The sequence below is a fragment of the Hyperoodon ampullatus genome (genome assembly GCF_949752795.1).
Source record: "Hyperoodon ampullatus genome assembly, chromosome: 14".
NCBI lineage: Eukaryota > Metazoa > Chordata > Mammalia > Artiodactyla > Ziphiidae > Hyperoodon > Hyperoodon ampullatus.
Window position 1 is genome coordinate 21984640 of NC_136927.1, and position 13111 is coordinate 21997750.

Sequence of the window (13111 nt, forward strand, 5' to 3'; positions counted from 1 at the left end):
TTGTCATAGATTTAAAAAAAGGTCTCAGTGTTTGGCCACGCGTTCCTTCGGTCACAAGTGATGGACCTCATTTTCAGAGCCCTTCCACATTCAGGCGGGGGCTGCTCTTGCTGCCGCAGGTCAACGCCTGGACTTCTCCGCGCGGCGGGCGTCTGCGGAGGGCGCAACTTGCACTTCCCCCGCCCCATTAGAATCGTGTTCGTTGCTTATCAATTTGTGGGAGCGCTTTACACTTGCAGGACTCAGTCCATCCGTCCCGTGCGTGGGTCGATGACGTCACGCCCGGGCCCACAGCCTCCGAGGACACCCACCTCTTGCTCCCACACGTCAGCACACGGCGAGGGATCGAAAAACCGAGGCCACGCAGCCCCTCCGGCGCCTGCCTTTATAATAAGGCTGCGAGGGGCGGGGCCAGCGTGCGGCGCGACGTGCTGACGTCATGCCGAACGGAGGGCGGGGCGAGGGCGGTGGCGTGCGCTCCGGTACCTCGGGTGCTTTCTCGTCGTCCGCCTAGGCTGCGTCCCCCTAAGCGTCCACCTCAGCGTCGTCCTCCTCATCAGGGTTTTCTTCCTCCTCCTCCTCAGGGCCCCCTCCTCGGCGTCCCCCTCCTCGGCGTCCTCTCCCCGTCCTCCCCCTCGACTTCCCTCGGCCACCCGCCGCCGCCATGGGCCCGCGCCCGCCGCGCCGCCGGGCCGAGGACAGCTGAGGCGCGGCGCGAAGATGGGCGAAGGCGGAGCAGGGCCCGAGCGCCAGCCCGAGCAGTCCGGGCGCCCCGCGCGCGCCCGCCCGCGCCGCCGCGGGGATGCCCGCGCCCGCCGCCGCGCCCTGAGCGCCTTTGTCTGCTGCCCGCGCCGCCCGCCGCATCACTGGCCTCGCGGGCCCGCGCCGCGGCTGGGGGCGCGCCCATGAAGATGGACCCGAGCTGGCCGGCCTCCCCAGCGGGCGGCCCGGGCCCCGACCCAGAGCCCGGTGGGTCCGGAGCGCCCGCCGCCCCCGCCCCGCGCCCTGGGCTCGGCCCGCAGGACCTCGCGGCCGGCGCGGATGCTGGGCAAGCTCCAGGGCGGGAGCGGCGGCCGCAGCGCTCGAGCCGGGACTCCGACCCCGACCCGCCGTTGCCGGAACTCGGCCCGCTCTTTTCCTGGACGACGGAGCCGGAGGGTGACGGCCCCCCGCACAGCGCGTCTGTCTGCGCGCAGGACTTCAGCCGCAGCCATCACCTGAGGGGCGAGGTCGACTTCTTTCCTTCCTTTGCGTCCCCCGCGGTGGGCGAGCCGGCCCTGGAGCTGGGTCCTGGGGACCCGGATCGGCCCTCGGACTTTAGCCAGACCCGCCCCCTAACGAGCGAGCCCGCGGGGTGTCCGGAGGACGGCCCCCGCCTCCGAGCCGTATTTGATGCCCTGGACGGGGATGGGGACGGCTTCGTCCGCATCGAAGACTTCGTCCAGTTCGCCACCGTCTATGGGGCAGAACAGGTAACTCGCAGCGTGGCAGACGGGCCCCGCGCGGTGTTCGCGGAGTGCAGGTCCCGCGTTCTCTTTTGATTCACTTCTTCTGCTCTCACCTCTGGTTGAATTTCGCTGAAGCACCTTTTCCCCCTTTAAAGAGGTTCTATTCCCGGGAGTCAGTTTCTTTCCCTGCCATCCCAAGCCACACAAGCGGATCTTTCCTAAATTGAGAGGAGCTCCTGGCGTGGGGACATGCCCCTAGGCTGCCGGATAAAAGTGCTCCCTGGAAGGAGAAGTGCCAGCGGTTCCCCCAACTGAGGGCCCAGGTCTGGTTTGGCTGAAGTAATTCACTTCTTCGGTCTGCAAAGGCCAGGCTGCACTTGTACGCTTAAGATCATGTTAATCTATTTTGAGCGCAGTTACTTTACTGTGTATGTTTGGCTTATGTTTTAGGTAGATTCGTTGTTGGGGAGACAATGAACGTGAAAAACGGTCATTTCCATACCTTCTGTGCGGAGGGGAAAGGGATGAACCCCAGAGGGAGGGGAATGAGCCTAAGAGCACAGTGGTGAATACAAACTCGAGCAGAATTCCATCAGGGCCATCTCCACCCTTGTAAGACAGGTGAGGTGCTGGACAGGTGACGGGAATGCACAGGGCAGTGTGGCAGGAGTCCTGTGCAGCTCCCAGGGCTGCGGCTGCTCTGGGAGAAGGTGGGCCTTAAGATCCAGGCCTTCCCCCATCTCAGTACTTATGAAAGTTTATGTGGAGACAGCAGCAGGGCTGTGTATGTTCTGCTGTTAACCCAAATAGACATCAAATAGGTTACTGGTGTTCATTTTTAAATATTTTACTTAGTGGGAAATCACAAAAGGTTGATCTGCTAGTTTCTGTGTTTTATTGACTTTTCATGTGGGTATTTGTTAAGTGGGTGTTCAGGTACATATGCATGTTTAAGCCAAGGGGTAAAATTGACAACCTGCTATTTAGGGTGTCTGCCGTAACATTAAGAACCTTTATAAAGGATCTGTGTGCCCCCTGAGTATTCATAGTGTCCATTGAGCTGTCATGTAAAGAACTGGGTCGTCCTGAGTCAGGGCTCCTTGTTGAGTTTTCAGCGTGGGCATGTCCCTCTGGGCATCCTGAATGTTGGCGTCTAGGTCATTGTGAGCTCCTGTTTAGCTCTGGGTTGAAGACATTGCTCAGGACAGGTCTTCCATCTCAGTGTAATGGACAGAAAGAGAGATACATGACTGACGGTTTCCTGTATGGTTAGTATGGATTGTGATTGCTGGTCTAAGTTTTGTTTTTTTTTTTTAATAAATTTTTAAATATTTTATTTATTTATTTTTGGCTGCGTTGGGTCTTTGTTGCTGCATGTGGGCTTTCTCTAGTTGTGGTGAGCGGGGGCTACTCTTTGTTGCAGTGTGCATGCTTCTCATTGCGGTGTCTTCTCTGTTGGGGAGCACGGGGCCTAGGCACGCGGGCTTCAGCAGTTGTGGCACGTGGGCTCAGCAGTTGTGGCTCATGGGCTCTAGAGCACAGGCTCAGTAGTTGTGGCGCACAGGGTTAGTTGCTCCACAGTGTGTGGATCTTCCCAGACCAGGGATTGAACCTGTGTCCCCTGAATTGGCAGGTGGATTCTTAACCACTGCGCCACCAGGGAAGTCCTGGTCTCAGTTTTTTTTGATGCTTTTCCTTCTTGCCCCTCGGCTGGAGAGCACCTTGGGTATCCTTGGTTGTTTCTCATTAGTGTGATGTGTCTTCTCTGCAAACATTCCCTTCCTCATTACACCAATCAAGAATGTTAGGAAAATGGCACATTTGTTCTTCTTTACCATAATCTGACCTTAATAGAGTGCCTTATAGCTTATATGAGGCTCATTTATGTTTTCACTGGATCATCAACCTTTCTCTGAGGTGGTAGGAGTCAGAAGGGATTCATCCCACTTTACAGGTAAGAAACTGGAGGCCCAAAAAGGTTAAGTTACTTTCCAAGGCCTCACAGATTGTCAATGCAATAACAGGGACTACACCTAGGTCTTCTGGGCTCATAATGTTTAGGTGGCTCTCAACTTCCTAGGTTTGGTGTCCCTAAATAATCCCACAAAGTTTCATCTTATTGACTTAATAAAACCATTTTCATTTGAGAACCACCTTTTGTTGTATCATTATTATTGATCACAGTGGGAAAAAATTTGGGTTGTTATTTGGGGCTGAGCTTTTTCTAAATACAAAGTAGAAATGAGTCAACATTCTTTGTTCTGGTAGCCCCTGGTGGAATTTTAAGTTTGGGGGTAAGGCCAGGATGACTCAGGATTTGGTGGGGATGGGCAAGTGAGGGAGATCTCCTGTGGCATTGCCCCTTCTGTCTGCTGTCCCAGACTTCTCAGGAAGAAGCAGTGTTGGATGTGATCTAAGTACCGGACTTGGACAGGCTTCCTGGGATGGTGGAGGAGAGCTCTTGTTTTGGAACAGATAATTAACAGTGTAGCAAAAGGTTAATTTTTGTGTCTGTGTAAGCTTTGCTAGTCTTTATTATGACTCAGTCTTGCTTTTCCAAGTCCAATGTCAGAATACATTATAGAGGAGCAAAGAGAAGAAATATTCCTTGGTAGTGAAATAATTTAGAGAAAAGTGAAGAATTCTACCTCATGATAAATATTTTTAATTTTTTAAAATGAAAAGTATTGAACATACATAAGAGTAGAGAGCATAGTCTAGTGAAACACTCTACCTGCCCCCAAGCCATTGCACAGTTTCCGAAGTCTTGGCTCATTTGTGAACTCCCTACTCCCCACTCCAGAATACTTTTGAAGCACATACCTGACATATCATTTCACCCATAAATATTTCAGTATATATCTCTAAAAGATAAGAATTCTTTTTTAAACATTTATGATTTTTTTTAACTGTAGGAACAGTTTGGATAAGCTGGGTAACAGCAATAAAGACCATAAGTTGCTGTACTTTCCACCTTGAGATTTCAAAATACTGAGTTCATGAGTCTCTTAGGCCAGTCACATTACTGTCCTTGATGGTCGCAACTCAATTATCTTGATTATCGTCAAATTTTCAAAGGTAGCACTTTCAGTATCTTTCATGTAATCTGTTTATGAAGGAAGTGTTTTAAATTATTTAAGTGGATTATCTGAATTTTTAATAGAAGCAGTTCCCATTCATAATACAGGCGGCTTTTGTGTCCCTCTTTCTTTAGCAATGTCATGGTGTGTTTGGCTCTCATTACCTCATCTGGTGATAGATCAGGTGTGGTGTAATAGAACACAGTGTTGGCAGGAATTGAAAGGGGAAAGAAGACTACAGAGGAGCTTTCTGGTTGTATTTTCTTGACTAGGAATTTATAGTCAGATGTGCCCAGGCACTAGTTCTGAAGTTGCAGTAGGCTTTCTTTAAGGCCTTGACTGTCTATGAAGATTCCTCGTTGATGTGACCCCTTTGTACTGAGAGGACTGATGCTTTTGTAGTCATCACCAACTTATCATAAAGCAGAAATTGTAAAATAAACTGTGAGAGTATTGTGAGAAAGGATTCATTTCTTTTGGTGTTATTTTTCAAAGGAATAAATTATAATTGTAAAGATTATTTTCACAGTATAATACTCACTTAAGCATTTACATTTTAACAGTCACGGGTCCTTTCCAGAGAGCCCTGCACGTTGGAGCCGTGAATGCCCTTCAGTAACCTTGTGGGTCCTGTCCATCCTCCTCAGCACTTGGAAAAGGAGGCTGCTGGAGGAGGTGTCAATGCACAGAAGGTCTCCCTGCTTTTCATTCCTTTCCATTCCTCTGCTGGTGGGCAGTTGGAACTCCCTGGGGACGTTTGGCCACACCTTTTAGTTGCTTCAGTTTCCTTTCCAGTTTCTGTCCTAGTCTTGGGTTTGCATGTGTGTGTGTGAGAGAGAATGAGTGTGCGTGTGGGAGCAGATGCATGTGAGAGCTGGTGGTGTGTGTGTCTGGGTCTGTGTGTTGGAGGAATTGCTAAAAGGCAGATGACGTTCCTTTCTGTGCTTGGATCCCAGGCAATTTTGTTAGTGTCTTAAAAAATGCCTTTTTCATAGTATAAAAGTAACACATGCTTATTATTTTTAAAAACTGGAAAATACAGAGTGTTATAAAATATAAAACAAAAAATTACCAATAATCCCACTATCACGAGAAAAACAGCATTAGCATTCTTGTGCATTTCCTTCCAGACTTTTTTATATACACACACATAACTGTTTAGAAGTACACAATTGAGGTCATATTGGGTAGAAGCTAAATTATTTTTATAGATGTTTATTGTTTATTTTCTATTATTTTTAAATGTTTATTTATTTATTTGACTGTTCCTGGTCTTAGTTGCTGCATGGGGGACCTTCGTTGCGGCATGTGGGATCTTTTAGTTGCAGTGTGCAGAATCTTTAGTTGCAGCATGCCAACTGTTAGTTGCGGCATGTGGGATCTAGTTCCCTGCCCAGGGATCGAACCCAGGCCCCCTGCATTGGGAGCATGGAGTCTTAGCCACTGGACCACCAGGGAAGTCCCAGATGTTCATTGTTTAAAAAAATAAAAGTAAGTAACACCAGTAAGCAAAATATAAAAATAAGAATCACTTATAATCCACCATCCAGAGATAACTATTTAAGTATTTAATGTGTAAATTAAAATATATGTAATAATGCTTCATTGTCCAAAAATGGTATAATTCCATGTCTGTTGTTTTGAACCTGCTTTTTGACCTGTTTTTTAAAATTGAAGATCTCAGATGTATACATTCGTCCCTCTGTATGGAAGGTAGGATTGGTTTCAGGACTTACCCACCTTGGATACCAAAATCCATGGATTGCTTATACATAATGGTGTGATATTTGCATATAACCTATACACATTCTCCCATATACTTTATTATTTTTTGTTCTATAATATTTTTTATTGAAACATTGTTGATTTACAATGTTCTGTTGATTTTTTTGGTTTTGTTTTGTTTTATAATTTTTTCCTCCTATATGCTTTAAATCATCTCTGTTTTACTTATAATATTTAATACGATGTAAATGCTACATAAACAGTTGTAAATACAGTGTGAATGTTATGTAAATAGTTGACAGCAGGTGGCAGGTTCAAGTTTTGCTTTTTGGAACTTTCTGGAATTTCTTTCCCCCAATGTTTTTTTTTTTGGCCACTCTGCACAGCATGTGGGATCTTAGTTCCCAGACCAGGGATTGAACCCATACCCCCTACAGTGGAAGTGCGGAGTCTTAACTTCCCTGGACCACCAGAGAAGTCCCCCCAGCCCCAGCCCCCAAAATGTTTTTGATCCTTGGTTGAATCCGTGGATGTGGAACCCACAGATACAGAGGACCAGCTGTACTTTAATGGAAGCCTAAGGCTTACTTGTCCTCAGGGAGATTCAGAGTCATGTGGGATTATTCCAGTGTAGGATCTAACATTTAGGAAGAATTAAATTCCATGTGGACTTCACAGACCACATTGTAAAGGGCACCAAGTTAGGGGTTGCTTCCTTTTCAAACACTTATTTCGTTTAAATTCTGGGCACAGGGTCTAAACATTAATTATAATCGAAATATCAGACAAAAGGGTTAGGCACCCACTGAAGACTGTTTAGGTGGCCATTGAAAGTACTTTTATGATAATTGCAAAGTCTCCAGAGTAGCCTAGATTATCACTTCTGATATAAGTGAATAGTCGTATATAAATTCATTGTATGTATACCACGATTTTAACTGGGTAAAAGTTGTCCATGTGAAAATAAAAGCCTTGAAGGAAGTATTAAAAATTATTTTTGGGGGCTTCCCTGGTGGTGCAGTGGTTACAAATCTGCCTGCCAGTGCGGGGGACACGGGTTCAAGCCCTGGTCCGGGAAGATCCCACATGCTACGGAGCAACTAGGCCTGTGCGCCACAACTATTGAGCCTGTGCTCTAGGGCCCGTGAGCCACTACTGAGCCCGCGTGCTACAACTACTGAAGCCCATGTGCTGCAACTACTGAAGCTTGCGTGCCTAGAGCCCATGCTCCGCAACAAGGGAAGCCACTGCAATGAGAAGCCTGTGCACCACAATGAAGAGTAACCCCCGCTTGCCGCAACTAGAGAAAACCCGCACACAGCAACGAAGACCCAATGCAGCCAAAAATATATAAATAAAATAAATGTATTTTAAAAAATTATTTTTCGTTGTGTGCGTGCATGTGGTGGAAATGGGGTGGTTTTATTTGAAGTATTGGCCAAATTTTCTATTATGTTACTCATTTAAATTATTCTGAAAAGTAGTGCCTGTACATATACCATAAATTTCAAACAGTATAAAAAGGAATCTAGTAAAAAATTTCATTGTCATCTTTAGAAATAAAAAATGTAAATAGACCCGAAAGACAAAATATTTACATGTTTTACTTTGACTCTGTTAAGGTTTTAGATCAATATACAAAATACATCTAAAGAAACTCAGATTTTCTAGTAAACTTTAAAACTGCATAGAACGTTGAATTAGCATGTTCAGATGCTTTTTTTTTTTTTAATGTCTTTATTTATTTATTTTTGGGCGTGTTGGGTCTTCGTTTCTGTGCGAGGGTTTTCTCTAGTTGCGGGGAGCGGGGGCTACTCTTCATCGCAGTGCGCGGGCCTCTCACTGTCGCGGCCTCTCATTGCGGAGCACAGGCTCCAGATGCGCAGGCTCAGTAGTTGTGGCTCACGGGCCTAGTTGCTCCGTGGCATGTGGGATCTTCCCAGACCAGGGCTCGAACCCATGTCCCCTGCATTGGCAGGCAGATTGTCAACCACTGCGCCACCAGGGAAGCCCCAGATGCTTATTGAAGATGGAATTTTAATTTTAATTTTATTTTTAAAATTTATTTATTTATTTTTGGCTAAGTTGGGTCTTCGTTGCTGCGCGTGGGCTTTCTCTAGTTGTGGCGAGCGGGGGCCACTCCCTGTTGTGGCACGCAGGCCTCTCGTTGCGGTGGCTTCTCTTGATGCGGAGCACAGGCTCTAGGCGCGCGGTCCTCAGTAGCTGTGGCTCACGGGCTCGAGAGCGCAGACTCAGTAGTTGTGGTGCGCAGACTCAGTAGTTGTGGCGCACGGACCCAGTTGCTCCACGGCATGTGGGATCTTCCCAGACCAGGGCTCGAACCCGTGTCCCCTACGTTGGCAGGTGGACTCCCAAACACTGCGCCACCAGGGAAGCCCTTTACTTTTTATTGATATTTGGAGAAATGCGTATGAGAAAATGCCTGTAATTCTTTTTTTTTTTTTTTTTTGCTCTTTTTTTAATTTTTATTAGTTTCTGCAAACAAACAGTGACAAAGTGAATCAGTCTGCCTGTAATTCTTGAAGGTTGGCATTGAGCTTTCATCAGCATCTAACATAAGTAAGAACTTCCTGGTGAAAAGAATTGCACTGATTGCATTGGAAGTTTCAAAAGCTTTTGAGATTAGTCAATTAGTATAAATGGATTCAGTATCATGGTTAGGGAGAAAAAGAAATTTTTTCAGTAGGTACATTTTGTTTTTTCTGTCTAAATATTTAATACTTGTTTTTGGCAAGTTGGTATTACTCTGGTTACAATCTTGTGGTGGTGTGTTTTTCGTAAGTTTCAAAACCAGAGCTAATGTTGAGCCAGTGTCCTGTCTGTGCTGATGGATCAGCTGTCCTGGCTCCTTGTCTGTAATCCTTTTGCTGGGCAAGCGGAACCTTGGGCTGAGAGCAGCAAGCCTGGAATGGGTGCTGCCCCCTTTCAGCAGGGACATATTGTGGGCAAGGTGTCCTGGATGGCTGCTCTAAATATGAGACAAACCAGAGGGCCAATAACATTTTAGTATTATTAGCTGTAAATTACTTGAAGCACTGTCACGATGCATATTAAGTCCTTTTGCATACAGTGTCTGTATGTCTGTTATTTGGGATTTCTAAAATCCCAGGTATTTTTAGCTATTTTCTTGAAGTCCCAACTATTTTTTAAAGACGCATGTCTTCAGAAGGATTTAAGGATATATAACTCCTGTAATTCTAGTTTGTTAAATGACCTACTTTGCTTTTTCTTTTGTTGGATAATTTTTAAAAGCATTTACAAAAGTTTTAGAGCCTTCTGTGCCCACAGGTAAATAGTCCTGCTGTAGTCAGAAGTGAGCTTGCCTGTTCATATCCCTGTTCTGAACTAGGGCTCCATGGTGTTGGGACCTCACCCAACCTCACCTCATCCATGGTGTGGATGTCAGAGGCTTTCATGATCCGTTGTTCTTTTTTATTTCACATACTTTATTCTGATTTTTCTTTAAGCGAGTTTAACCAGCTTAAAGCCTAAAACTCCGGTTATGAATGATGTGGTGGCACCTGTTGGCTGCGTCTGTTGGCAGGTCGTTTATGTGTTTGGACCAGAGGCATTGTTCAGGACTGTAAAGGCCTTTTATTGCCATAAGTCACTGGATCAGTAAACAGAACAGTGGCTTAGCATTTTACTGTCACTAGCAATCCAGGGATGTTTTATAAACCTTTTTGTTTAGATTAAGCCTCCTGCCAGTGAAATGATTAATCATATATATTTTAATTTTGAATTTTTTAATTAAAATTTTTTTATTGAAGTACAGTTGATTAACAATGTGTTCATTTCTTCTGTACAGCAAAGTGACTCAGTTTTGTATATATATTTATATTCTTTTTCATATTCTTTTCAATTATGGTTTGTCACAGGATATTGAGTATAGTTCCCTGTGCCATGCAGTAGGACCTTGTTGTTTATATATTTGTCAAGTTAATTGGTAATTTTGGGCTTCCCTGGTGACGCAGTGGATAGGAGTCCACCTGCCAATGCAGGGGACACGGGTTCGATCCCTGGTCCGGGAAGATCCCACATGCCGCGGAGCAGCTAGGCCCGTGCACCACAACTACTGAGCCTGCGCTCTAGAGCCCGAATGCCACAACTACTGAAGCCCGCATGCTTAATTAAAGCCTGTGCTCTGCAACAAGAGAAGCCCCCACTCCCCGCAACTAGAGAAAGCCTGCGTGCAGCAACGAAGACCCAACACAGCCAAAAAAAAATTTTTTTTAATGGTAATTGTAATTTTACTCATAGATTGCTTGAGCCACAATAAAAGTAAATAAAAATTTACACTGATTAGAGAGATTAGCATTTCCTTTGAAAGCCTACTAAAGTACCTTTAAAAACTTCAACCAGTGAGAATATTTTTCTCACTTGACGAGCAGATGAGGATGGTTCGAAGGTGTGAGTTGCGGGAGAGATCTGAGCAGAGGATGGCTGGCCTCCTGGCTCTGCCAGAGTTGATGGCTGGCTCTGTGTCAGGTCCATCCTGGAGCTCCTGACCATGCCCGCACAGGAGCACAGGTCTTCATCTGGGAGAAGCGGGAAGCACAGCCAGCCCAGGACACCTCTTTGGCCCCAGTGTTCTGGAGTAGGAGCTCTCAATAAGATTTTTTAAAAACATGTGAATCACAGATAAAAGGCTGATATAAAAACTCTTAAAAGTCAAAAGGAGGGGCTTCCCTGGTGGCGCAGTTGTTGAGAGTCCGCCTGCCGATGCAGGGGGCGCGGGTTCATGCCCCCGTCCGGGGGGATCCCACATGCCACGGGGTGGCTGGGACCATGCACCATGGTTGCTGAGCCTGCGCATCCGGAGCCTGTGCTCCGCAGCGGGAGAGGCCACAACAGTGAGAGGACCGCGTACCGCCAAAAAAAAAAAGTCAAAAGGAAAAGAGACCAAAGCTGATAGAAAAATGAACAAAAGATATGAAGACATTCCACAGAAGAAGATACACAAATGGCCCTTAAATATATGAAAAGATGCTCAGCTTCGCTTATGATAAAAGAAATGCAAATTAAAATTGCTGGGATAGCATTTCTCACTCTTCGTATATATATATATAAACACATTGAACACATTCTCTTGGTGAGGCTTTGGGAAACAGGCATGCTCTCGTATTGCTGTGGGAGTGCAGGGTGGTACAGTCCTCTTGGAGGGGAGCTTGGCAGTATCTGTGTGTGCATTTACCCTCAGCTTCAGAGTCCCACTTCCAGTCATTTACCCTGAGGATGTGTCTCCCCAGGTGCAAAACACCAGATGCACGGGGTTATTCATTGCAGCATTATTTGTAATATAAAAGTGGAAACAACCTAGATGTCCACCCAGGAAGAGTGAACCAAGGTACATCAACTTAACTGAGAACTGTGCAGCTGCAAAAATAAAAGAGGAAGATTCCTATGAACTGGTAGAGTTATTTCTAAGATGTATTAAGTGAAAAAAGAAAGTATTGATACAAATTAATATGCATACTATGCGGTAGGAAAGAATGGGTGCTTATAGGAGGCCTGCTAGAGTAAACAATGGGGATAGAAAGTAGAATGGTGGGTGCTGGGGGCGGGGGATTAGTGTTTGATAGGTAGAGTTTCAGTTGAGGACGATGAAAAAGTGCCAGAGATGGATAATCGTGATGGTTGTACAACAGTGTGAATGTACTTAATGCCACAGAGCTGTATACTTAAAAATGGTTAATTTATCCCAATTTAAAAAAGAAAAAGAAAAAAAAAAAGATCTGAGGTCCAGAACACTGAGTGATGGACTTCAGTCTTCAGTTCAGAGGAGGAGGAACTGACAGGAAGAAGAAGGACCCTCCTGACCCCCAGAGCAGGCTCTTCTCCTCACCTACCCTCTCAGCCTCTAGTCTGATCCTCAACCCGTCTGAGGTTTCCATAGTCAGAGGCTCCGGGACAGGGCCTGACTGAAAAGAAAAGAAGGGAGAAAGAATGTGAAATAAGAAAGAAGAGGAAGTAAGAATATGTGTATATTGTAAGTCAAGTATACTTCAATAGAAAAAATTTTTGACTGTATATATTTGCTTCTCTTTGCAAAAAGAAACATAGGAAGGATAGACTAGAAACTAATTAAAATAACGTATCCACGTAGGTGAGGGCAAGCGGTAAGGGATCTGGATGGGAGTGAAACTCATCCAAGTGCGCCGTTTTATATAATTTTGACTGTTTGAACCACGCAGATATTCTGCATATTCAAAAAGTAAAACAACAATGATAGAAAAAAAGACTAATATTGAATTCAAATAGAAACAGGTGAACCTAGAAGTATATTGAATTAATAACATAACCACATAAGAAAGAGTAATTTCAGTCACACACACAGCACTCTGTATTCCTTTAGTGGGATATATTGAGAAGAAAAAAAGAACTACAGAGAAATATACTACAGAGTAGGTTTGTTGTTGATAGATCAGAGTAGTAGTTCTGAGGTGACTTTGGCCATATTTTAGGATAAAATGAGCACGTGTACTGGTGTTGGGAACCAGGGTTCTCTGGGAGGAAAGAGATGAAATGTGAAGAAGAGGTGAGGAAGGACCCTGCTGTCTGGTGATTTAAATCGGAGGTATGAGTATGAATACATGATTAACAAACATTCCTAACCCTGTTTTCTGAGAGGGTCTAGGGGCAATGATACCCCAGTAGCACTGAGTACACCTAGTCCCCAGATCTTGGTTGCCAAATACCATTTTCCACTAAAGGGATCAGGGATCCTTGGAGAAATGATGTATTCCAGGTTCTGGGCAGGGAAAATTCAATGTGAGCCTGGATTATCTTGTACCAGAAAGCAAGGAAGTGTTCAAAAATTGATGGGGACATGTCAGA

At 45.4% G+C, this 13111-nt stretch overlaps 1 protein-coding gene across 1 annotated transcript in view; it reads left to right on the forward strand.

The window, feature by feature from the left end:
* Window positions 1-905: 905 nt before the first annotated feature.
* Window positions 906-13111, forward strand: part of RAB11FIP3 (RAB11 family interacting protein 3) — a gene marked incomplete at both ends in the record, with an annotated part of 79763 nt that continues 67557 nt past the window's right edge. The window contains one exon of the mRNA XM_079720232.1: window positions 906-1472. Coding sequence (XP_079576358.1) covers window positions 906-1472 — 567 coding nt within the window. The remainder of the gene's footprint in view (window positions 1473-13111) is intronic.